General features: G+C 35.2%; 1 protein-coding gene across 7 annotated transcripts in view; it reads right to left on the reverse strand.

Moving 5' to 3' along the window:
- Positions 1-26,807, reverse strand: part of RYR2 (ryanodine receptor 2) — a 377,495-nt gene that overhangs the window by 257,253 nt on the left and 93,435 nt on the right. For all 7 annotated transcript variants that reach the window (XM_068184981.1, XM_068184983.1, XM_068184978.1 and 4 more), the window contains exons 2-3: positions 24,765-24,884; positions 5,879-5,983 (exon numbers count right to left, since the gene is read on the reverse strand). In XM_068184981.1, coding sequence (XP_068041082.1) covers positions 5,879-5,983; positions 24,765-24,884 — 225 coding nt within the window. The remainder of the gene's footprint in view (positions 1-5,878; positions 5,984-24,764; positions 24,885-26,807) is intronic.

A 26,807-nucleotide genomic window follows, 5' to 3' on the forward strand; every position in this document is an offset into this window, starting at 1 on the left:
CAGGTGACATGCAAAGAAATCCTTACTTATTTCACTACTACACTCTTTCCTAGTTAGCAATCAAAGAGCTGACACTTGAAGTGAAAGGCCACAAAAGCAGCTGAGAGAAATCCATTGGGTTCCATTGAGGATAAATGAGTTTGGTGCATCTGTCCTGCTCGAGTCATTAAAACACAATTCCAAAGGAAACATTACGCTCCAAGTGCAGATGATTTTACTACTGAGCAGTTCATGTAGCATGAAGCCTAGCCATTAGCAAAGGAATTGAATGTTCCAAACACTTTGCTAATAAAATTGGGAAAAAAACCCAACAAACCAAAAAACCCTACAGGAGTCTCATGCTCCAACATATACCTGAACAAAAAAAAGCCCATGCATATATACCTTGTGTTGGCAGAACAAGGCACAGATCAACAAATAGCACCTCCAGAAGTTCTCACCAAAATAGATGTCTCTTACTCTACACCCTCCCAATGATATGAGATTTTCCAGGGGATATATGGCACAACAGTAGAATTGGAAGGTTTGGCACTCACCAGTCTTCTGGTAGACCAGAGTGAAGAGTATGTTTTATCATTGCTGACAAAAACTAATTAAAGCTCTGTAAAAGACAATTAACAGAGCTCTCAATCACTCCAACGGGATGGTGCAGTTAAGAACAATCCTCTGTTTGGGATACCAGGTCTCCCATCCACACACAGATGTACAACACACTGGCATGTGAAAGCAAGTCACGTACACCTGTATTTATATGTGTCATATATAAATATACACATATGTATATAGTCTATTCATCAGGTATGGCATGTAAAATATAATCCAGAATCTTCAAATTTCAGTGGTCTTGTTTATTACAATTATAATGAAGGACTATAAAAGACATAAAAGGTGGGAAAAATAGTATATTATTTATATGAGACTGTTGTATATATTTCAGAAAATGCAGGCAAACCAAGTGTAACTCAGCATAGTAACATGGTTTTTTTTTCCAGCCAACACAGATGATAGATGATTTTTTTGCTTGTCCAATTACAGAAAAATGTCCTTTAAATGCCAAATTAATTTAATTTCCTGTACCTAGTCACTGTGTACAAAACTGGTTTCTAGCTCTTTGAAGTAATAAAAGCATTAGAATAGAATGAAAGTTCAAACTTGCCCCTTTTTATATAAATACTGAGAGTAATGGTGCTTGGAATACTCAGATTATCCCATTAGAACAAATAATTCATATTGAATCATATGAAAAACCCTCTGAATATATTTCAGAAAATAGTTAGTAAAAATGGGCTTTATGAAGGTTACCTTACACTTAATTTTAATTTGCACACCATGTTGGCAAATTTTAATCTTAATACCTATTTTTCATGCAGCATGTTTGCTTGAGGATTATTTAAAAAGAAAAACAAAATCAGTTTCAGACAAAATCTAAATCATTTTTGAACCAACTGAGGCTAAGAAAATACCTGGCATTTTTCCATGTCAAATATGTCTGGATACCTTTTCTTCTGGATAACTTTGTCTACTGGGTATACAACAGCACAAAGGGAAATAGTTTTGCTTGTCATAAAATGTGAGACAGGTAATAGCATACAATGTACAGGTCTGTTGCTTAACTTTCATGAAAAAGTCTTTAAATCTCAAAACTGAAAGAAGCCACAAAATTATAAATCCCTCCCTCGCATCTGAAACCTGGCAACTTCCTTCCCATGGCCTTGTGACATCTTTTCTCAGTGAAAAAAAACCTGTGCAGAAGGTGCAATAGCACAAGAGTAGTTGATGGTAATGTAAAAGAGAAAACTTTGCCTTCCTTTCCGCTTATAGGATATATAAAGTTAGATCCCTTTCTCGTACCCAATATCCATCATATTTGGAAGAACTATCTAATCCTGTTTCTAATAATGTTCATATTGTCCAGAAATTGCAGACGTTGCTGAATTCAAGAGCACTAATGCATAGATGGCCAGGCTTCATTTCTTAAGAAAATTAGGGAAAATTTCCAGGAATTGATTTGATTATGACATTTAATCACTTTCACTTTAAGAAGAAAGTATTAGATGATAGAGATCTTGAACTAGGAAAGGAAGATGTGATTAAAAAAAAATAAAATACTTTTAAAAAAGAAAAAAACATCAAACTATCCAAAAAGATAATCAGAGGAAAAATAATCAGAAACAAAACGCAGTTCCAGCAGGTTGCAATGACCATTCCTAAATTACTCCAGAAGCCATGGATTCACCTTTTCAGGATCATCCCAACTAGTGAAAAATACAAGGCACTTGGGTCCAAAGAAGGTTCACTGGAAATAACAACCAGGCTAAGAAGAGATGACCTGAATGCTTTTTATGGTCTTAAATGCTTTATAAAAACATAAGGACTTCCATTTTCATCTTACATCTGCTTTTCCAACACTAAAAGGTTACACTAAGGAAATTAGCCAAAATTTTTACAAAATAATACCTAGGCTGTAGGTCACCCTTGTGTAGGACAGTGCACCTGTAATTCTTCTTGCCTAACACACCATAACCCAGACAACTGTTTTTTGTTTCTTTCCTGCTGATGAACTGATGAAAGTGGTACATGCATATAGCACTCCACACCCCAGCAAAACAAAAAAAAATATTACCTGTTTAGAATGAAAAGTGAAAATAATGCTACCTAAGGAAATAAACTAGGTTGTAGTTTTATTTTTGAAACCAAAACCATTCAAGCAAGCTATGAATGTCAGTGTTTTAATAAATTGTCAGAGCTAACCATACTATTTTACAGGGAAATGATGAAACCTCAAAGCACAAAATAACTACTCAGTGTCTAGAAGAAACAGAGCACTACACACATTCTTTCTTAGGAAATTTCATTCATTTTCCACTGTTGCCTTTGATACTAGCATTTATCTGGTTCAGGAGAGTCAGGTATGCACAGATAGATGGATCACTGATCTCACAAAATATGGAAATTCTCATTTTGGTATTCTTGCACTAAAAACCTAGGTATTTATTGCAGAGTTGATCTTGCATATTTAACACACACTAATTGAGAATTAGAAGTAAATTCAGTAAGTGCACATAGTTGTTCTTTCTTAGGCACAAGAAAGCTGCTTATTGTTCTGACTCAAGTCAGCATGAGATTTTGTTCATATTACTCAGCCATTACATTGCTGCTAACTTACCTGTTATATAACAAGAATACCTATTATATAAACAGAGCATTCAAGAGATTACACAACACAAAAGGCAAACCAGCACAAGGAGACCTCTTATAAGCACAGCATCTTAATGATTTCTAATGTAATGAAAAGTAACTGAGGACCGAAAAAACCTCCTTTTGCAGGATTCTTTCCACTAGAAAACTGAGGTCATGCTGAAACCAGTTTATAGCAACAATTTCTCAAAAATTTTCTATACATTCTTCTACTAAATGAAATGAAGCACTGTTATTTTAATAAAAAGAATTGATGCTTCTCCAGGAAGGTAATAGTGCTTCAGGTAAGACAAATAACCTTGTACCTTAAAACTTCTTTTGACAGTTACTTCAAACAAATATGAAGCTGTCTATGTAAGTACCTGCCCTGTGATATACAAATATAAATGCAAAGGCAAAATTTGTGTATTTTTCATAGAAAAATAGAAAATACATAAAGATACCAAATTCTAGTACTATTAATTTATCAGCAAGTACATATTCAGTCATTTAGTACCATCATCATCACTCCTGACTTTCAGAGACTTAATAAAAAATATTGATGTTGACAACATGACCTTGTGCTCATCTACAAACAATTATTTTCAAGATTGTTCTCTTCTAATATCAATATATCAATATGCAAGAGACACAAGCAGATTCCTAATGCATTTCTACAGAAGCCATCAAAATTTGCAGTAGAAATATATTTATAATTTACTGAACACCATCTCTCTCTGTTGGTAGAGCTGTAGCTCTGTATCTTCTGCTAGTGTTGGCATTTAATAGGTAATGAGAACACAGTAAACTACTCTGTAAACAGCCAAGAGCCACATAATGAACACATTCTGAACTTTGCTTTATCTTTCCTGTGCACATCTCAGAAGACCTTTGAGTATAGAGCACTGTAGACCAGGGCAGCTGTCTTCAGTGTTATTTAGGCATGAGTGTAAGTGTCCAGAATTCTGACCTTCATGGTTATGCACAGAAAACATCAGGAATTCTTTCCAGAAAATACCAGATTACTGCCAAACATGGTATGTCTCATCAGACAGTGTGTCCTACAAAAATCTTTTTCTACTCACATCTAGTGCAGAAAATAGTCCAGAACTAGTGCAAACATTCCACCTAAGACCCCTGCAATGCTCTCTTAAGTGTGCCCTGTTCCCAGCAGAATACCCGAGCTCACATTGTCTAATCATTCTGCAGAGAGGTTTGCTCATTCTTCTATGTTCTCTGGGTGTGATCTTCATACTAAAAGAAATATTCTCTTAACACATGGCCCCAGGACTCTGCTAAAGATAGTGCAAGAGAAAATCTGCAAGTTGATGTTATGATTTAAAGAAAAGTTTCAGTACTTCATATTCAAAAATTGAATGCTTTTTCATTCACTGCATTCTGCCCTATAGCATTACTTTATGACATATTCCCCCATTCTTCCTTCAGTTCACGCCCTTGCTTACATCTGTTGGGAATAAACAGAAAGAAAACTGTTGCTCTTTACACACGTGGCCATACACAGTTATCACTGTACATCCTGGGGTTTGGGCTGTGATTTTTGACATTATGCCTCTGTGGGTCTGTTCTTTTGATTTTATTTTTTCCCCTGTGAATTTGCTTGCTCTTGGTTTCAGTATTCACAAAGTAAGGGATGAGGGGTTTAGAAGTCCATATCTGCTTACTCTGGTACCACCTCTCTCAGATACGCTTTTCATTCTCTTGGAACAAATTCTCACTGCAGAACACACTCTGGATCATCCATGGGACTGCTTCCAGACTTCATTTCCCAAATACCATTTTCAGTCTAAGTGCCTGGTATTTCATAGGACTGACTATGCTACATTGGTTTGGTTTCTTGAGGCATCCCCATAAATATCAAAGGTGCATTTAGCTCCTGCCAGCTTTCTTGAGTGATGGACTTATGGTTAACACCTATTTCTCTTTTGCCTGTAGAACTCCTATGCCTACAGTCACTCTTCCTCAAGAATTTATAGGATGTGAGCTAGAGCACAGCATTCAAATGAACACTATAAGGTGCATATGGAACATTCAATTACAGCATAACAAATCAAATTAATTGCACTGCAGGGAACAGTAATTACAGTACTATGATTTATTTGTAAATAACTATTTGCTAGTCAAAAATTTAATTAATTCCTATGAGGAATAATAATTCTTATAGGATCTAAGTAATTCCTATATCCTTCATCTTCCAGACTGCTACTTCTTGTCCACCAAGGCTCAATAATATTTTATCTTCAGCTTAAAGGTCTGTCACAGTATATTTTAGCTCAGGACACACACAAGAGTTTCATTATTTCCAGACACAACCAGCATACATCCAAGTCATTTTAAGACCTTTTGACTGTCTCACCCAATATAGTCAGGAATGCTCAGAAAGCTTGTTTGTTCAGAAGTGATCAAGCTTTATAAGACACATTATGAGAGTCTCGAATTAAAACACCCTTCTAACTCTATACTGACTCATAGCACATTGAAATTGCAAATTTACAACTCTAGCAACCTTCAGTGGACACTGCAAGTGGTTATAATTTCAAAAAAAACCAGACCATTCCTGTAGCAAAGGAAGAAAATTCAGCAGAATCATGCTATAAGGATGTGACAGCCATGAAACCTGTGGTACCATATGAAAAAAGTACTATTTTGCAAGATGAAGAAAGGTGAATATTTATTAACTTACCCCTTCTGCCTTTTCTTCTGTGTTAGCCAGCATTTCCTGGAGGGCCCGTACTGACAGAGACTGCTCCAGCACAAAGGTGCAGATGGACAAATCAGGTGGAACATTCTAGGTAAAAGAGAACCATGAGAACACATTAGTAACACATTGGCTGAGTAGCACTTTCCAGTGGCTCTATTTTGCCTCACCATCCATGGATCTTAAAGATCTAATACATCTGTGAGGCTATGAAATCCAGCCACATGCTGGGCTGCAACAGTTAACTTTTAGCCAGTAAAGGGAAGCAATGCTCTGCTCAGCATGTGCAAGCTGATACCAGGGGTATCAGGTCCCCTCTAAAAAAGAAAAACTCTCAGTAAAAGAAGAAACCAATTAATTTCATCAAGTTCAGCAGAGGTTTGCCATGAATGTCAGGGCTAGTGCACTCCTCCTCTGTGTCTGCAGAGAGGAGGAGAGGGATCTTGTGATTCTCTTTAAAAATCTAATAGTGATAACAGAGGAATAGAGGCAGACTCTTCTTGGATATGCTCCTTGGAAGGAATAGGAGCAGCAAAACAAGTTGTACAAAGAAAATCAGAGAAAAAATTGGGAGTGGAAAGGCTCTTAAGCAAAGCAGTGATGGGTCTGCTTGAACATTAGCACATGGAACATGTGTCCCAGACATTATGCTCAGTCTGTGAGGAAAACCAAATTCAGTCTTTAGGCTACTGGTAGTTAGCCAGAGCTCATCATTATCATGAAGGTCAAGATGAATTTTCCTAGCAGAAATAGTGGACATCAAGTATCAAGGCCAAGCCAGCAGCTTCAAAGCCTTGCACGGCACTACACTTCACCATAGGCTGCTCTAACTGGGATAAAACTAAAGAGTCTTATAAAAATCATTATTTAACTTGTCATGCTTGAAATAAATATCATTGAACAATTGAAAAATTTATTTTCCAGACTATCATAAAAATTTGTATAAAATTGAAAGAGGTTTGTAATAGCAATGTCTAAGTTACAAAGTAGCAAAGTAAAATTAGATTTTATGTGGGGATCTTTTCTTCTGTTAATAGAACATGCAACTCCTACACACTTTTACTTGCCTTAGAAATTCTTTCATATTCCTTCTCTATTTTCTTTTCATTTAGTTTAGGAATACTTTTATTGACTGTTGGAATCCAGTTTTTTACAGCATGAATACTTTTGCTGCTAAAGCTTTAAAACTCTACACTTACTCAAACTGTGTACAAAGTGAAGAGGCAAGTTCCAAGGCCAAATTGTAAAAGGTAGTCGCAGAATCGTTTTTTTTTTTTCCCCAAAAGTTAGTTTACTCAGAATACCTCACATTCTTACCAGCTTATTATATTGCTGTTCATCCCTACTAAATACAGCAATTCAGGTCTGTTTAATACATAATAGATCTTTCATTATTTTCCAATACCTATATTTCCTATTATTACCTAATAAAATTAATGTAAAATTGTACTTTAAGTTTCAGCCAGATGAAAAAGATTTTAATAGCATCTTCTGTTACATGGGTTTTGACTGACTTATGCAATGATACTTTGGCATGGAATATTTTTCAGCCAACTCCTTCAGAATCAGGTCTCTAATTATTTGTCAGTGCTCTTGTTACCATTTTTCTTTTGTAGCTAGTCAGACACTACAGCCGTCCTTTTAATGCTAAGACTAGGCCAACAAATGACCTACTAGATTTTCTTCAAAACACCTTTGTAATGTAAGTACCACCACAAGCCCTTTTGTTACAAAGCAGGAAAGAGTACACAAAGATCTCAGGCTGCAAGGTGCTGCTTCTACTCAGTTAAGGTAAGGACAGTTTTCCAGTCTAGAAAGCCTCACAGCCTAACAGTGCAGCTCACCCTCCAGTATGCCCAGTTAAACTGACAAACAAGAGTATGAACAAAAGGGGAAAAAAATGCTCCATACACTGCGCTCAGAAATGAGCCAAGGCTACCTTTTCTGCCCAAATAAGCGAAGTCTCCTTAACAATATTCCCACTGTTATTACTGTTACTTGAAGTAGCATTTTTGCTGGCAGAACATGTCTCACACATACAATTTTGGACATATCAAATGTTTTACTATTGAACCTACTCCAAAGGTTATATACTCCCCAATACTGAAAATCCTGCATCGTTCCAAACACCGATCACACCAACATAACTAGGACACTTTTCCTTCATCCATTTCATTCTCCTGTATGTTCAAGGCAGTCATGAGCACTTCCTTTCCTACCCATTAAAACTGAGGTAGGAAGTTCCAATGAACACTTTTCAGTTACTGTCACTGCAGGTAAGGCACACTTTTTGCTGCTAGAGAGTGAAAAAGAAGAAATGTATGAGATCATTTTGCTTTAATTAAGTGAAAGAAGTACTGTGTTCTTACAGTCTAGCAAAATGTTAGAGGCAGTTTTTTTTCATGAGGCAAAAGGGAGAGCACATTATCCCTCCTCATCTTCGTTGCATGAATGCCTGGGTACTTGGTGGCCCTCAGAGAGAAATGATTTTCCCTTAAGAGCTGAGGAAAGATGCACTTACTGATGCTTGCAGGGAGCATGTGAATTAGACCTTCCTCTCTGGCAGTTCCTCAGCCAGCTCTGCTCTACTGAAGATCCAGCAGGCATGACTGCATCAATCCCAGGATGCACAACTATGAAAGCATGGAAAAACAGGGGACAGATGCAGACCTGCCAATGTATTTAGCTCAGTTACAGCTCTGCTCATCCCGATACACTTCATTTCAATGCTGATGCTTTTAACGCTACAGATTTAAAGGATGAGGCTTTGGGCCTCAGACTGAAGTTTCCTCTCCTGAATAGCCCCCTCCATAGACAATAATTCCAACTAATTTTAAAATTCTCATTTAAATATAACAAAAATTATTCACAGTGTCTTTTCCATCTCTTCAAAGCATAAAATAAAAATGAGGAAAGAAAACCAGAGTCTTTGCCAGACCTCTGATTACCTATCCTATTGTCTGTCAAATTATCTCACACACAGACAGAGAATGGCATATGAAAAATAGAGGTATTCAATGGCAGTCTAACATTCTCCACTGAACGATATCTTCATGCACAGTACATAGTACATTTTAGTACCCTGTCTGGAGAGCGACTGCATATTCTAGTGGCTGCAAGGAAAACCTCTAGCAATTTGTATTCAACATCAGGCTTTTTTGAGGACAGGTGAAATGTGTTGGCAGATATTTCAGTGATTGCTTTACTAGACTATGAACACACAATTACATAATAAATAATTTTTAAAGAAAATATTTTGCTATGTGTCTAACAACCCACCAATGCACTTTTAATAAGCGCCAAAACTACCAGGTTTAGCTAACAGTTAAATGGTAATAATACATCTCTATTTTGATAACAGAATACAAACTATAACCCCATAAAATTATCAGCTCAAAAGCAGAGGCCTCATCAGATATAAATAATCATATTGGCAATCTTCAACCTTCTTTTCCACCAATTTTCATCATATTTATATTTGCTGCAGTAGCTATTTAAATGAAGACATGGAAAATTAATTCATATTCCAAAGCGGGGGTTGGTTTGTTTTGTGACAGAGTATATAATGTCCTCGGACAATCCAGGGAATCTGTATCACTTCAGTTCATATTGTCAGTGTAAAATTCTGATAAGCAATGGCAGTATACAATATAATTTATTTTCAGTTCATTTCTGATACATTTGCAAAATCAATCATACTTTAATGGGTTTGAAAATAAAACATACTCACTGACTTAAAAGGTAAATAGTAGTAACTCCAGTTTATCTCAGTATTAATTAAAGCATTACTGATTTGGCTGCCAGTTAATGTTTCTTTTTAGAAAATCTACTCAGTCATTATTACAGCCTATTTTGCAAGTCGTTCAATTTTAAAAAAAGTTATTACATAAATAAATAGAAATTGTATATTGAATTTCAAAAGACATTCAGTACCTCTAGGAGAAAAGCAATAAATTATTATTACCTTTTTCTATTGTTCCTTCACCATGGCTTGTAATAGCCCAATCAGCAAAATAAGACAAGTTTAAATAAATGTAGTGGTCATCTGGAATTTTTAAGGCATACCCATTACTGAAGTAATTACTGGATTATTTAGAAAACTGGTGAATTCCTTATTCTTCCTGTCATTTTAAACTACATTTATTGTGTACACTAGTTTTCTGTAGTAATATTTGCATATTAAACTATGCTTTACTCTGTGGGAGGCAGATTTGCAAATTAGATAATCATACCCTTTATTAAAAAGGTGTTTCGAGTAAAGCTTTTGTAATATATTTCAACCCTAACTGCATTCCAACCCACAGGTGAATCATGGGTACTGGATGTATTAATTATCCTCAGTTTCATTTTCTACAGAATTTCTATTTACACACTCCAATGAAAGCAAGAGGCTCAGACACAAAACTCAGTGCTGTTGTCATTACTCTGACAATCACACAGTGCTAACAAGCCACTGGAATGTACAACCTGCTACTATAATATGTTGCATATAATCTTGTGAATGTAAACTGAACTTCTACCTCTCATAAATATTAGTGATGACTGAAGGATAATTAATTGCATCAGCAAACAGAATTCTGTCTCTAAGAATAAGCAGCTTCACCTCAGCTTTACCTGTCTTCCTAGATATTTGCAAGCTTCTTAGTTATTTTCCTAAGATCACAGTTATTTTTGTTATTTTTCTAAACAAATTCCCAGTTAAATGGACTTGCAGGTATTTAGTTTTTAACTGTATACTGAGAATTCACACAGCAGCCTAATCAATCACTTAATTAAGCAGCCTGATGTCAAAAAGTGAGATGTGGGTGTTCACAACTCTTTTTAATGCTAGCACATTTACTAGAAGCCTAACTTCGAGAATCCAAGTAGGAGGACTCAGAAAATTCATTTCAGTACAGAATTTAAGCAAAACATCTGTAGTCCTATTTGTGGGAGTAGCCTGAAAGAAACTGAACCCATCAGCTATTTTCAAGTTACATTTCAATTTATACATCACTATCTTTCTGACAGCCCTTTCTATTTAAATGAGATTCTGTCTGGTGACAGTGATGAAACACTCCATATAACCAAGGAAAAGCTTCTATTTCTAGGACTCTACATAGAAGGCCTAGCTTTCCTTGTTTTCAAGCTTGTCATCGAAACAATGGACCCCGAACAGAAATATATGGATCTGACAACCCAAGTCCCGTCAGCCAAACAGAATGAACCATATTAATCAAATTCCAAAGCAGAAAAGACAGAGAATGAATTATGAGCCTTACAGTTTCAGTTCTGTAAAGAGTGTCAAGTAACACTGTCCTCTCCCTGAAACTCCTCCAGGAACAGTGTCAAGCTCCCATGTGTTTACCATGAGCAGACTGTGAAGGTTGCCTGGACACCTCCTACAGACAGTTTGCTATCAGCTGCTTCTGACTATTTCAGTGTGAAACCATCACTTTCTGTATGAGGCTTTTATAGGACATTCCATCCCAAGCAGTTGTCTTCCTCAAAACAGAGAAATTCTCTGCATTCAAAATGTTTTTTGTTATTCTACCTAAAACTTGTAGTGCCCTCCTGTTTTTGGAAGAGCAGTTTGACAAGGGACCGGCTTTTTGTCACAAGTACACTTTTCACTTTTTCTAGGAAAAAGTCCAAAAATCCAGGCATGTCCTACTTCCTGAAAAATGTCATTTTCACATAGTGAAAAGTTTCTTGTTAACATCTGAAAGCTCAAGAGAGTCCTTTTTGCACAGGAAAACAGTTTCAGCTGTTTCAGGAGATAAAACTTAGAAACTGACAGGAGGATAAAATCAGAACAGGGTCTAGAATTAAAAAAAAAATAAAAATAAAAATAAAAAAAAAAGGAAGAAGGAGACAACATAGGGAAAACCAGCTAGTGGTGGAACTGAGGTCAGATACAAATACATTGCAATAATTCCATTTTCAAATCTTAAAACACAAGACAGCTCCAGCGGTTCTCCTGAATTCTGCTGGTTGCCTAAGCCACATGCTGATGGCCTTGTTAATCTGACCTAAACAATGGACTGTTTTAATTTTCTTAAAAATACTCTCTCTGGTCACATACATAAAGTTTCACCGTCTTGTCCAGATCTCTGAGCGCAGAAGTTTCCCATATGTGAAGCATTAGATTTGATAAAACCAGCGGTGGAAAAATCCTTGATACACTGAGCATACTTTCTGTTGATACATCGCTCTTCTACAGTAGTTTCTGTCTGATTACAGGGAGTTACTGGTTTCTATTCTTTGCGAGTTTACACAGCAGTGAAGACAAAACTCCTTTCCCACTTTCATTTTCAGGTAGTGAAATATCATCTGCTGGTCATTGTGTAACAGAGCTCATTGGCAAAGAAAATTGTGTGTGCCTGAAACTTCATCTGTACAAACTTGAAGACGCAGAAGGAAACTGCTTCTTGGGGTTTTTCCTTCTCACAAACTTCTTTAAAAATCCATAAGAAACTTACTTGTACTTAAGATGTTCTTACTCAAGTACAATTACAGTATTTTCATTTATGCTGAAAACAGTTTCAAAGTTTCATCTTACAATTTTTCAGTTTTTGCCCTTTGAAATTGCCTTGATCCTGAAATCTGTCAAAGGTCTTGAGGCCATTATTAACAGAGCAGACTATCTTAATCACTTGGAAGCTGTAATTCCTGGTAAGGTATTTAATTTCTGTATAGATTAAGGGCTGCATATATTCCATCTTTAAATGGATAAGAGGCTTTTTCCTCTTACCCTCCATGTCTTCCCTCTAGTCTCCTTTCTAACCTAAGGACGTAAGTCCCACATATCTACATTACTGAGAGCTGTTTCCTTTTTATCTCCTTTTTGAAAATTTAGAAGTCTTAGCAACAGATAGAAGGGATATTAGATAAGGAGCCACAAAACTACACTGCAGCATTCATGGATAAATTCGGTCAATCAGCTCAACTCCCATCACAACATTTGCTGCTGTAGCCAGAAGCTTAGATGAACTTAATTAACAGTGTATCACCCTAATGCAGTCAAAATGTGTTAATTTTTAAGGTAATTAGGAAAATTTCATGCTGATTGATAAAATAAGAAAAGCTCATAGGATCAACAGCGCTACAGAGGGTCTAGACATACATCCAAATTAACAAAAACATTGTTTATCTTCATATTAATGCTGAAAATTCTATCTTAATATGCTAATCTTATGTGTATAATTCAAAACTTTAATGTTCCCTTTTATCTTAGAGATTATGTTGTATTTGTAGCTACTGCAATGAATTATGGAAAAATCCAGGATGATTATTATCATGGGAGGGTACTTTTGCTTTAAAGCCTGGAAGGAAGCAGCTACCCTTTGATTCTTGCAGCAGTCTTGCAGAAAGATGACCTTTATAAAATACTACTTTGTCCCTATCTGAAAAACACAACAAATAGCCAAAAGGAAAATCTTCCTAATCCCTGACCAGATTTAATATAAACCATACAGATTACAACAGTCATATTTCTAAGCAGCAACCCTGTAACCTTTCAGGAACAAATGAATAGGGCAGACATGCACATGTTTTGTACCTGTAATAAGTGACACAGCCTGACCTGTGTCAGTGGAAGGTCTTGCCCCTGCATAATAACCAATAGGCCATTATTTGCTGAGATTCTCTTACTGTTAAATTTATCCCATATCTGAAATCTTCATAGTAGAATTTTCACACATAAAAATGACATCCAAATAAACATAAATACTACTTCTTCCAGAATGCCATTTGTTATGAGCAATTCATCTACATTGCAGTAAACTTGAAACACTGGGTCTAAGAAAAGTAAAATCTGCTCATTTATCGCATAAATTATCAATTAAAAACATAACAGACATTAAATATTAACTTTTAAGGCTTTTGTTTTAAGTTTTCAATTATTATATTTTCCATTGTATGTTGTTGGAATCAGTGGTCAACCTGTGTACCTATGAAAAACAAATATTGCTGAATGGGTAACTGAGAGTGTATGCTCTGAGTCATACCTGACTAGCCCTTAAATGAAGGAAAGGAGATGCATCACCAGCTCTCTCCTGGGCAAGACAGTTTAAAATTATATTTAAATAAATACATTGCCTTAGAAGGTATATACATCCACCTCTGTAATGTAAACCAAATAAATCGGAACCATATATTGAAAGCTTGTTAGTAAAAAAAAAAAAAAAGAAAATGTACATTTAATAATGAAGGTCTTGTAGGCCAAGAGAAACTCTAGCAGATAATTTGGGTCAGAGACAGAAGGATTTGAAGAGTCCTAAAAGCAAAGTCTACCTGCCAGGAAATTTCCAGTGATTTAAGGACTTATACTGACAAGTTTCCACTGCTGATAAAAAGTGCAATATTACTTACAGGAATAAATATCTGTTTGAAAAAAAAAGCTAGCCATGTATACTTAGAAACTGTGGCTTGTCTACCAATGTCTAAGTATATAAAGCCCCTGTTTACCTGAGCAAGGCACTACATCTGAATATCCACTGCATCATGCGAAAAACAAACACTTGTTTTAGTATACTGCCTTATTAACTGCAGAATCAAATAAGAATAATTGTAAGAATAATTTGTTTGTAATATTCAAATTTTGTTCTTTCTTGGTCTAGGGTGCCCAAATATTGCTACTAAGCTATTAAGATAAAACCAGCTGCTGCTTTAAATGATTCTTTGCTTATCATTCAGTATCACACAGAATAAAAAGCTTCCACAAAGTACTGTCTAGACAGAAATACCCACATGCAAGATGCAATAAAGCAAAAGGCTTAAAAATTTAGAGATGGTAAAGACAGTCGCAAGGACCTAAATAACGTGGACTTTTTTCCTGCTACCTTTGAATACATGTTCATTGGGGAGCATAATGAGGAGGGAGTATAACAAGTTCACAGATACCACCCCTACATGAGAGTATGGCATTCGTTTAGATCATTGACCAGCCTGGAGTTTCCTCCTTTGCTACAGAGTCAAGATCTTCCTTTTCAAATTTCACATTCTGACATAACAACTACAGACCTTTGCAGACACCTATTATGCACAAGCACATATCATTTTCTAGATAGGTTCTAATTTTAATTTGCCAATACTTTAACTTTCACCTAACCAAGCAAAGATGTTTCACTCCCCTACTCAGGTGCCTGTCCATGCTGGGGTTTAAAATAACCTTTCAACCTGGTATTGGTTTATTTTCTAAAAAAAGATATCCACATAATTGTAAGTTCTTCAAAATAACCAAAATTCTTTTCCATTAATTCTTCTAAGGAATTCTCCTTTTAGATAGACAGAAAAAAAATTTAGTAAGAATGATGAAGACAATTACGTGTATCACCTCTGTGATAAATTAGCCAGAAACATGCAAAACAAAAAGGAATTGTTTTGCCAATTTGAGTTAATGAAGACTCACACAGTCATTAATCTATATACATTTTTCAAATGTTTCAGCCCAAAGAGGCTTAATTTATTGTTAGTGTACTTCAGACAAAATAAAATATCAAATATGGCACTGAAAGCTTATTAAGCTTCATTATTAAAACAGGTAATCAAACTAGGCATGTTTCTTATTTAAAAATAAGACATTATTGCAATTTGACTTAATTCCCATGGGCTTTTTTATTTTTTAATACTCAATCAACTTACATACACTAGAAAGAGAAATTCTGTATTACTGGGCTTTCTAATTTATTGAATAATGGGCACTCAAATGCTTTCTTGGAAAATCAGTTCATATTTCATATGACACTGAGCAGAACATTTGTTTGCTTTCTGGGACCTCTGTCCAACCTTATCATGCAAGTCCTGTGCTAGCCCTGTTTCTTTTTCTCTCACAGTACTCAAAATGTCACAGAATTTTACAATTTTCCTTAATATAGAAACAGCATATCCCTGCTGTTTCTTTTAAAGATCAATACTTGGCTGTTTAAAGCATCTTAAACTGTCAAAACTAATTAATCCTACATTATCTAAAGCCATTTCAACAACTCTGGATTTTGATTTGCATTTCTGTCAATTATTGCCTTATTGCCAGCTGTAAACATTGTACTGTGCAAATATAACTGGTCAATACTCAGAGAAACACCAAGCAAACCTGAAATTCTTAACTCCCTGTTATCATTAAAAGACATTTAGATGTGGGATAGAAGTAGAGTTAGCAGTATTAAGGGAAGATTGTATCAGATGTTTGAAATCAGCCCAGTGATATTGGCTTCCTGTTCTTTTTTAACCACATGTAAAAAGTCAGTGCTCATGAAAAGGCAACATTTTTGTGGAAGGTGTCTTCGTAAATATTCCAAGACAAGAGTACAAATACCTGGAAGATGAAATAAACTTCCCACTCCTAAATACATTCTTTATATCCAGCAGAGAAGTACAAGAGAACTTGGAAGGAGATAAAGCTCCATAATATCCATTAGCATTATTCACATATTGACATCCATCTCTATTATGTACAGGTTTTCAAACAAACAGCAAACATTCACCAACTATTCAAAAACAATCAAACACTCAGGAAAAGAAGCCTGAACTATGACCTTTAGCATTTATGCATAATCTTTAAGAGGTAGTAACTTCTTTTACCTTCTGGCCTGTGGTTTTTTCAATGCAGAATAAAGCAATTGTTCTTTTGTTTGTGATACCAAAAAAAGTTAATATTGTATTTGTCTATTGTAACCCAACAGTCAGCACTAGGAAAGTTACTAAAACAACTTGCATTTGGGTTTCAAACATAGGGTCACAAAGCCTACATCTTCAAACTACTTCCACTTGCCCAACTTCCCTCATCCAATTCAGACTATTTATAAACTAACCCTCTTAATTTAATGCTGAAAATATTCTTGTTATGCTTAGCAAGTCAAAGCATTTGTCAGTTGCTACAAAAGCACAAATAATCTTCCTTCTTTTTCATAGGGAAGTAACCAGGAGGTAAAGTCTAAAATCTTGAAAATCACAACCCAAAAGATCTGTTTCAAAAAGTCTTAAGAAATAAACAAAACCTATTTTATACTCTTGTTTCCATTTTGCTTCAGATATTATCAATATTAGATACCTCAAATAAACACAGATTCACTCATTAACAGGCCACATTTCTTTGCCCTAATTTCTGAGAGCCAATTGGGCTAGGATTATTCATAAGAGTCTGCTAAACCAGATTTAGCCTAACAGTTGTCAAAAATATTGTGTACAAAGTAATAATACCATGACTTGAACAGCAAAGAAGGGGTACAAAGCTAATTTGAAACTGCTGTTTTAGACAAACATTCATCTAAAAGGCTTAAAATAAGCATTTATACTTTTATGTGTTCTTAGCTTGAAACACAGATTTATTAATGTTTTTCCAGGTTTTCAGATGTGCAGCTACATATCAGTCTAATTAAAACTCAAATTACTGCTTTGTAACTACTCTGCATGTACTAATGAAGTACATGTCACTCTAAACCCTTCAGAGAAAAATATTTAAAATGCTGAGCTCCAGGGGACTTGGTAGAACATGCCAGCTATGTAACCTTGTGATGTTCAGTTTCCCAGGGTAATGCAGCAAGCCTGAAGCTTCTGGGATGAGTTTGCAATGAAAAGTCAGCAGCTGTAACTTGCATCAGACATGAATATATCCAAATAAGAACTCCTACCTCAAAACACTTCTTATTTCCTCTATATATCACTTATTTATCTTTCAAGGACTTTCTTATTGTATTTTACTACAGTTGGTGCATTTGGTGAAAACAAGTAATCTGTTTGCAGTTCTTAACATATAGTCCCAAAATTATTAAAGAGTCAAAAGTCTTGCATACTAAATGGGGCAAAAGACAAACCCAACCATCAAAACCCATCAACTGTGCACTTGGATGAGGGCACTGCTTTGAACAGACTGTTCAAAATGCAAATAGATAAACCAATCATGCAATGATAGCAACTTTGCTTTTTACTAGGAACTGAGCTAAAAATGTTAGGACTCAGAAAATAAATCACAGCAAACTGGCAGGTTTTTAGAAACCTCTAAAAACTTGCCAAACCAATTACAGGACTGTACACCACATATCTGACTTCATTCGATCACAGTGTTTGTGTTACAGCCATATCTGAGACAAGATTTTTCAGCATATCTGCTTCTTTTTACATTTTAATCTTTAAGTAATAAGATACCTAAACAGTTACTGGGATATATAGTTATAAAGGAAAATTGATTTAATGGGATTTTTCAGGTTTTCTTCACTTATTTTATACCAGAAGTGGAATTCCTACATATGTTCTATCAAAAAAACCCACACAAATACAAACAAACAACAACAAAAAAAAAACCCTACACAAACAAAAAACACCCAAAATAGTCACATTATACGTGGGTTTGCAAAAATTTAGGGTTGGTTTGTTTTTTAACATACATTTAGATAATGAAGAAAGTTGCAAACCACACATTTGACTGAAGAAATTACAACTCACGTTTTGTTCATTAAATTTCATAAATCATATAACTTTGAGTTAAGTTTCTTGAATGGATGGCCTATGTTACTAATAATGTGAAACAAATCATTAATATTAAAAAAATACTTTGAAATTGTTCTTGCATTGTTTACTTGATAGCAGACATGATGCATGCATAGATATTGTATGTACTATCCTTTCATTCAGAGCCATCACTTGGAGTATTATCATCAACTAAACTGACCTACAATATTACTTTGATTCTATCTATCAGCTTTTGTCACTATATGTTCAGATTACATGTCATAAACTCTAGCAGCAAATTTAGGAATGCCAAACTTTCCTTTGGAGGTTTTTTCCCAGGTGCTTTATCAGTTACAGTGTTTCATATTTCTAAAATACATTTTGGCAAGAAAATCCCAAGTATGCAATACATTTAAAGTTTTATAATAAAACTCCATGGGTTCTAAATAACTAGTATTAAGCATTTAGGGTATCCCCAAAACAAGAGAACTGGTCTATAATAATGTCTTACTTTTAAAAATATTGAGTGTCATTTAAAAAGAAACTCTTTTCCATTCATGAATGTACACTTTGAAGATAGGAAGAGTTTTAATAATAGCAAATAATAAGAGCAAATAATGCCTTATTAAGCTAAAACTCAATGTGTATCTCTGGCAAAACTAGATTTGATAAAAAATATTTCTTTAAGATCAGAAATAATCCATTCCTGTGTGAATTTAAAACTTCAAATATCTGCTTCAACAGGAGATATAATGAAAAATGAAAATACTACGGTTTCACAGATTGGATCGATTATTATTATTACACTGTTTAGTCTGTGGTGACCTGCTTGATATCACACATTTTGTTTCCTTTTTAAAAACTACCTGAGTTACAAGTGACAGTACAAATATGCTAAACTGTATTGCTATGCTGAGTCAAACTGCCCACAATTTTCAGCTGATATAAAGCCGTATTTCTATTGCTGCTTTACAGCCATGGAGATCTGACAGTGTTTTTCATAGTCCAAATTTTTAACATTCATTTTAAATTACTTACTTTCCATCTCAATAAATATTTATGTTGGTTTCTAGGACTAATTGCAAGGATTACAATCAGGTCTGATGGCTATAAATATCAATATGCATTTAGGCTCAAAATTTATACAGTATTTTACAATATTTACAAGAAGTAAAAACTGATTTGGATATACATAAATAATAAAGATAATATTTAAAAATGTATGTTGCATAAAGTACATACAGTGTTGTGAAACACACTGTTTTTATTTGCATTACTCCTAGAGAGCATTTTGCTGGGATAGAATGACTCTGACCAAAATCCTGCCTGATCTACACCTATGAAGACTTCATCTACCTGTTTCTAATTTATGTATGTCAAGCAGGCCAAGTAATGTGAATTCATTAATTCTCTGCATTTAAATTATTGAAATCAACAGTTTTAGTCAAAGTCTGCTAAATAGAGTCCTCTGAACATAAGATTAAGTGCCATCTTCACCATTATATGGGAATAATAATTTTGGAAATATGACACAAAAGGAATTTAAATGGCCCTAAAGGTGCAGCTACAAAGCCCTGACAAATTTTTTGACTTATTATGAAAGGATGAACTGGAAACACATGCACAGAAATGAACCATAGCAATTACATTAAAAAAAATTCCAACCAACCACCTTACTAAATGGTATATTCACAGAATGACCCAGTGTAAATACAAGCAAACAATACTGATCTAATTTCTCTGAGTGAATTAATTTTTAGAAAACTCACTGTTTCCTTATGTCAGTAACTACTCAAAAAGCATCTACTCGCATCCATATGTTAAGGGACACCATGTGCTTTTTTATCTATTTGGATTTACACATTCAAAAACTGTGCACAATGCAGATACTGTTTCTCAGCTGTCAGAGAGAGTTTCAGACTCAGTCTCTCCAGACAGATTATTTGTCTTGGCCACTGAGAATATGTTTGGTGTAAACGACAAAAAAAGAAGGCAACCCTTGTCTTCAGATCTTACACTCTGGAAGACAAACAGAGAAAAGAGTTTTTCTCCCAGAGGCAATCAGGGTTCAGGAGTTCAGGCCAATGTCCCACCATTCAGGATGACACCCTTCTCCAGACACATCCATACAGAATTTGACTGCTGGCATGGAAACAGCTTGCATAAATGCTTAGAGAATCCTACTTCCATGTAGCCTTGTCTGTGCCAGGTATAACCTTCTCCAGTCCCCTCCCCCCATTCTCCTTTTCCCTTTAAGCATAGCCACTTGTCCAGCTCCAGCCAATTCATCTGACAAAGAAAGGGCAAAGATAAAAATCAAATTATTTGTATTTGTCAGCACAAGAAGCAGTATGTCAGTCTTACCATCAGGCTTTATTTTCTACTCCCTTATACAACAGTAACATCTGGGGGCCAACAAACAGAACATCAGTGACATACTCTGGATAATGGAGTACCAACCAACTGGCCTACACCAGTCTAGCACCACATATGAAGAAACTTTCTGCTCTCTGAAGAAGAGACTCTTCAAAAGCAAAACAGAAATAACTTATTAAAGTCTTACTTCCATGTGAAATACCTCCTTAACTTTACAAATAGAATTATTATCAGTTTCTGGACTCTGCTCTCAGCACTGTAGTTTACTATATGTAAAAAGATCAAACCATAGATCACACAGTGCACTGCCTTCTTGCCTTCTTTAAAAAGTTATAGGGAAAAAAAAAGAAAAAAAAACCAAAAAACCAACTTGAGAGGCTTTTTTAGACCTTCAAAGACCCTTACTATATTATCCTCCCCTCTCTCAAGTCCAGATTACAGAGACTTCAAGAGGGAAAAAAACCCACACACAGTTTTTATCAGTACTTTTTAATGATGTAAAGTAGGTCCATACCTCGGGGCATAATGAAATTATTATGCGTTTACCACCTGCCATAAAAACAGGAAAAACACCCAAACCCTTATGCCATTTAGAAAAGCATAACTTAGCTTTCACTGTTCTGTTGTGCACAAGGGATCAACACAAGGGTTCACAAGGGATCAGCACCAGCTTTGTGACTGACCCAGAGCCGAGTATTTTTCATTCTGCACTGTGGACAGGAATTGTTTTCAGAAGTTGTTAAAACACAGCTCCACCTTGTTTCCTTTTCAGCAATCCATGCATTATTTAAGTCTACAGAAAATTTACTTTACTAGCAAGACAACATAATCTTTTAATGAATGGACTTCCTCATATTACCAAATCAGTTTATATAAAGAAAGCAACAAATAACATTCAAATGTAAAGAAAAAGATCTCACTTATCTTGAGATAAGTTATGTTTTAATAAAAGGGAAGAATTTAGAAGTACAGCAAACAATGATGAAATAAAATTAACTACAGACAATTGCCAAAAAGGAAGTTTACAGGTCTGCTGCTTTGGGCTGGGGTAGAGTTAATTTTCTGCTCAGCAGCTGGTACAGGGCTGTGTTTTGGATTTGTACTGAACACAGGGTTGATATTATAGAGATGTTTTTGTTATTGCTGAGCAGGGCCTGCACAGAGCCAAGACCTTTTCTGCTTTCCTCCTGGTCCCACCCCTGATCCCAATGGGGGAGTGAGCAAGCATTCTCTGTCGGGCTTGGCTGCTGGCTGGGACTAAACCATAACAATGAGACTTTTGCTTTTTTTTCTGGCAGCCATCCCTTATTTTCTTCTTCTTACTTATAAAATAAAAATTCATGCCATACATTTGACAAAACCTGCTGAAGAAATAATTTCATGAGATAAGGAAAGTAAGCATTTTAAGTTTTGTCTTCAGCATATCTTCTTTGGGTTTTGTTATTCTTGCTGCTGCAACTTTTTCAATGTTAAAAATGTTTGATGGTTTATAAATCTAATATTGTCATACACTTGGCACTTCCAACCTATTCCTAGAATAAGATCTGTTTCAAGACATTTGCTTTGAAATTGGAAGAAATTGAAATAGAAATATTTTCTCTTGAGCTACTACACCTCTAGAGACGAGGTAGTCATGAGTGTATCTTGGGCAAGTCTGTATGTTTTATATTCGGGACTGTCTCCTATTAGTAAAATTAGGCATAATTTAGACTTGATGTCTTGCTTATCTGCTACCCTGCTCTTCAAGATATGAGGTCAATTTGAGTAATTTGCAGCTTTGCAATAAATCAAGGCCATTTCTGGTCCTCAACCCCTTCCACCAGTGAGCAGGTGGGAGGTGACAAGGAGTTATGAGGGGACATCGCCAGGACAGCTGACTCCAAAAATCTTAAGGGATATTCCAGACCATATAACCTCATGCTCAGCAGAGGGGATGAAAAAGGAAGCAGGGGGAGATCAGAATGACAGCATTTGTCTTCAAAGCCACCATGATGCATGATGAAGCCTTAATTTCCTTGGGATGAACACCTGCCTGCTTATGGGAACAGGTGAATGAGCTCCTTGTTTTACTTTGCCTATACATGCATCTTTTGCCTCATCTCCCAGTGTTATTGCTGTACAGAGATAAGTATTAATAGTCAGCAGTTAGCAAATTATTCTATCAAGACATATCTTCAATTTGACCAAGTAGCGTGAATCATTTAGTGATCCTGGGGCAGGAAAGTGCACACAAAGATGTTGGGATAATAAAACATCAGCTACACCATGAGGACCCATATCCTGAAAGATATAGGAGAAAAGCACAGCACAGTAACAAGCATTCTCAAAAATGCAAGTCCAGGATGATAGCTGGTCTATTACTCGTGTTCAGCCTATTACTGGTGCTTAGGTTTGCATCCCATCCTTGATCCCTGCCTGTAAATCACATGCCCCACTACTGTTTGCATTAAAGTGCATCACATCCCACTCTAAGTGGAAAACAGCCTCTAAGACATGCATTTTAACAGGCTCAAGAACTCTGTTGGAACTATTTTCAAATTATCACACATCTTCGAATATTTCCTATGTTCCTCCTTATATAATGCAATAGTAACATGCTATGGATACAGACATGAGGAAAAAAATTATTTAGACTTATTCATAGAAATTTTTAGTTTATTTATAGGCTTTAAGGATTTGATAATTTTATGGCTCCCTCAGTATTTATATCTACAAATGACTTCAGATGAGTTCATCCTAGCAGCTGTCAGCCCTTAAAAATTAAAACATAGATGAGCTGCATGGGCTTTCTTTTGTTTGTTTTTTTTTACCCCCAAACTCATGAAGAATGAGCAGAATACAAATTGTTGCCTAAAACAAGGAGAAAAAGCAGCATCAGCAAACAAGCATACATAACTGATATAAAATCTACACTGTATTCCTTAAAGACAGGAATATTCAGGAGTTTTATATGGGGTGAGAGAGACTATAGATCTAATATCCAAACCTACTGAATGATAACAAATTCATTAAATAAATCTTTCACAGGCCTGAAACTACAACCACTTCTATCCTAGCACATTTTTATTGTTAAAAAGATTCATTTAAAACAGAGCAGCATGAATTACTTCATCAAGATCACTGCTATTATAATGAATCATTAATATCCTAGTGAAAAATTTATTATTATGAATAATGCATTCAAAATGATGAGACGGAAAATGAAGCATTACTATGTGAAGTATCAGAGAAAATCAAAGTGATGTTATGAAAGCTGGCAAGATTACCATCATTTTTTGTTCTAAATCTTTCTAGATGTCTTTCTAGATGCTTTACCTTTATTATTATCTTATCAAAAATTTATATTTTAACTAAAGAAAAAACAAATATGTTAAACAATGTTCTTCTCCTTCTATGAATAAAATGTCCAAGTATATCCATTACTTCATCCACAAAACCAGTTCTGCCCCCAGGAGGCCCATTTTTGTCTTCATAACATTTATTTGAGCATATGTGATTGTGAAACAAAATCCCTTCTTTGCAATAAACAGCAAAGTTATTTTTTTCAAACTATCTACTGCATAAATACCAGAGTTATATAGGCTTAGATAAAATGTGTTAGATTAGTTAATTTTGATACTTGCACTATGCTCAGATAAGGGAATCAGGTCTCAAAGTAATAATAATTTCAAAATAAATGCCACAGAATAAAAACTTACCACAAACATATTAATTGCTCTCTTTTCTGTGGAGTTAGAATCAGAGCAATCAGCTCGTCTTTCAATTTGCAGTACACAAAAATTGATCTGTTGCTTACTACAATTGACTTCAGACAAGCAAAATAACAAGCTTATTTTTTGGGGTGGCCTTCTGCAGCTAACTAGTTTTAAAGTAAACACCACGCTAGAGTCCAGACAAAGGACAAAGAAACAATTAATCGTTGAATAGGCATTAAATATTCCTTTTATTATTGATAGACTTGATTTGTTCCTTCTCCTTGACAGATTTGTGTATATTACATCAAAGCAAGCAATGTTAAAACTATCCTTGCTTTGTGACATGAAATGACAATTAAAACACTCAGTGGTACCTTAGAATTAGATGTGGATTCCAAAAAGCAAAGCCTGTTTCCAAATCCTTCTGCAGCAAGACACAATTTCTGTTGCTCCTTTTGAACAGTTGCAGTGCACTGCAGAACCACTTCATCATCCTACCAAAAAGAAAAAGCAAAAAGTGAACTAGGGTTATGTTTCTGACCCAACAAGACCTATGGAACCTTTTAGAAAATCATTTTTAAATGCACAAACTGTTGTCCCTGAACACAAGGAGAATCAAACCCCAGCATATTTTTATTTTGAATTTCAAATGTGAGCAAATAAATTAAAATAATTATAATAACTGCATATGTGCTTATTCTGTTTGCCTGTCGTGAGAAGGAGTTTTATTTTAACTACACATGAAGTACACAGGAATTAGTATTTCTTTCATAGGTCAGTCATACAATGCAAAGAAGTAGAAAAGCTGAAAATCAAGTAATTGATGGGTACCCTTGACATTTGAATTAACTTGTTTGTGTGTATACTGCACATATTCTAGTTAGCACAACTTGCTTAGAAGGTTGTAAAGAAATAAGAAAACAAAAGAAAAAATATTTTTCCTATCTTCAGAGTCATTTTGTATATATAGTTCATAAATTAGTGTTTTTGCAGTAAGTTGAAAAGTATAATCTTGTGTAAATAAAGGATTTTTCTTCCAAAAAGTTAGTGCCTACTCACTGCTGCTCCTGGTAAAAGCTGTGGAGAGCTACCCACATTTTCTTAACAGAAGAAGGTGTGGTGACTTGCTGAGACTTTTGCGAGCAAGGAAGACTTTGTGATAGAAGATAATGAAAGTATGATGACTAAGCAGAGTGCTGAAGCTTATGAGAGAAAGTACTACCACTATCTTATACTGAGTTTAAGAAACTTTATGAACTTGCCAGTTAAGTGCACTGTGCTTACCCTAATGTGCAATGATATAAAAATATACAGGAAATACTCAGAATTAAAAGGGAAAATGAGTTATAGGGACAGCTGTCCCATAGCTCTGCTCAGTATTTCAGAGGAAGGAGGGTCTAGGAGAAATCAATGACATCTTACAGCAAAACAGTGTGTTCCTTAGTCCTTAATATGTATTAACTAAAATTTTACAGGACTAATTCTGTGAAGTAACAGTTAAAGATCTTATCAACAAGCCCCCAAAAAAAAGACACAGATCCTTATTTAAATCACAGTTCTTCTAAGTAACACAATCAGCAGCTAGAGAATCTCTGTAGAAATATGGTTCAAGTTAAAGAAAGAATTTTGTTGCAATGAGTCTATTTTCTAGCAAAGATTTTCTGGTTTAGAATAGAAAAAATAGCATCTCCCTATGCATTCTGCCAATTCATTTATGAGTTTCCAATAATAAATTTCAAATGAATGATTACGAAGAGGCCGTATTGAACACTGCAAATAAAATTCAATAAATAGAACAATAAAACTACAGAATGAAGCATGCAACTGGAAGCAGAACAGGCTGAGACTTCAAAAATGCATGCATTAAAGCAGGAATGTTTACCAAAGGAGTTCTTCTTATGGGCAGTTTGCTACAGAGGCACATTCAGAAAAGTTCATTAAATTACATTAACTCCTGAATTTAAATTTAACTGAATAATTTGAAGCCACCCACAAACACTCATCCTGAATTAAGCTAGTTTTTCAGTACTTCACTCAAATAATTTAACTAGACTAAATTAAATTGTATCTCAATCTGAAAAGAATGGGAGGTTACATAGGGTTTAATCAGACACTTGAAAAAATTAATTCCTGTTAACCTTTTTTAATTGTCCCCATATGGAAAAGGTAAGTGTAGGTAAAGCAATTTTACTTGTATACCAGCAACAGTGCCCATGCTGCAATCCACAGTCAACTGTAGAGGTGAAAAGTAATAACTGCTTCCAGTCAGGCATTAAATCCGAAAAACGTAATACGTGCATATGTTACTGGTGAAGTTCACAATGCAAAATCGCATCTAACAAAGAAAAATCCCTGAAGGCAAATATCAAGGATGAAAAAGACCACACATACAGACCTAACTGCTTTGTTATGTACTC

Source organism: Anomalospiza imberbis, chromosome 3 (genome assembly GCF_031753505.1).
Source record: "Anomalospiza imberbis isolate Cuckoo-Finch-1a 21T00152 chromosome 3, ASM3175350v1, whole genome shotgun sequence".
NCBI classification, from domain to species: Eukaryota; Metazoa; Chordata; class Aves; order Passeriformes; family Viduidae; genus Anomalospiza; species Anomalospiza imberbis.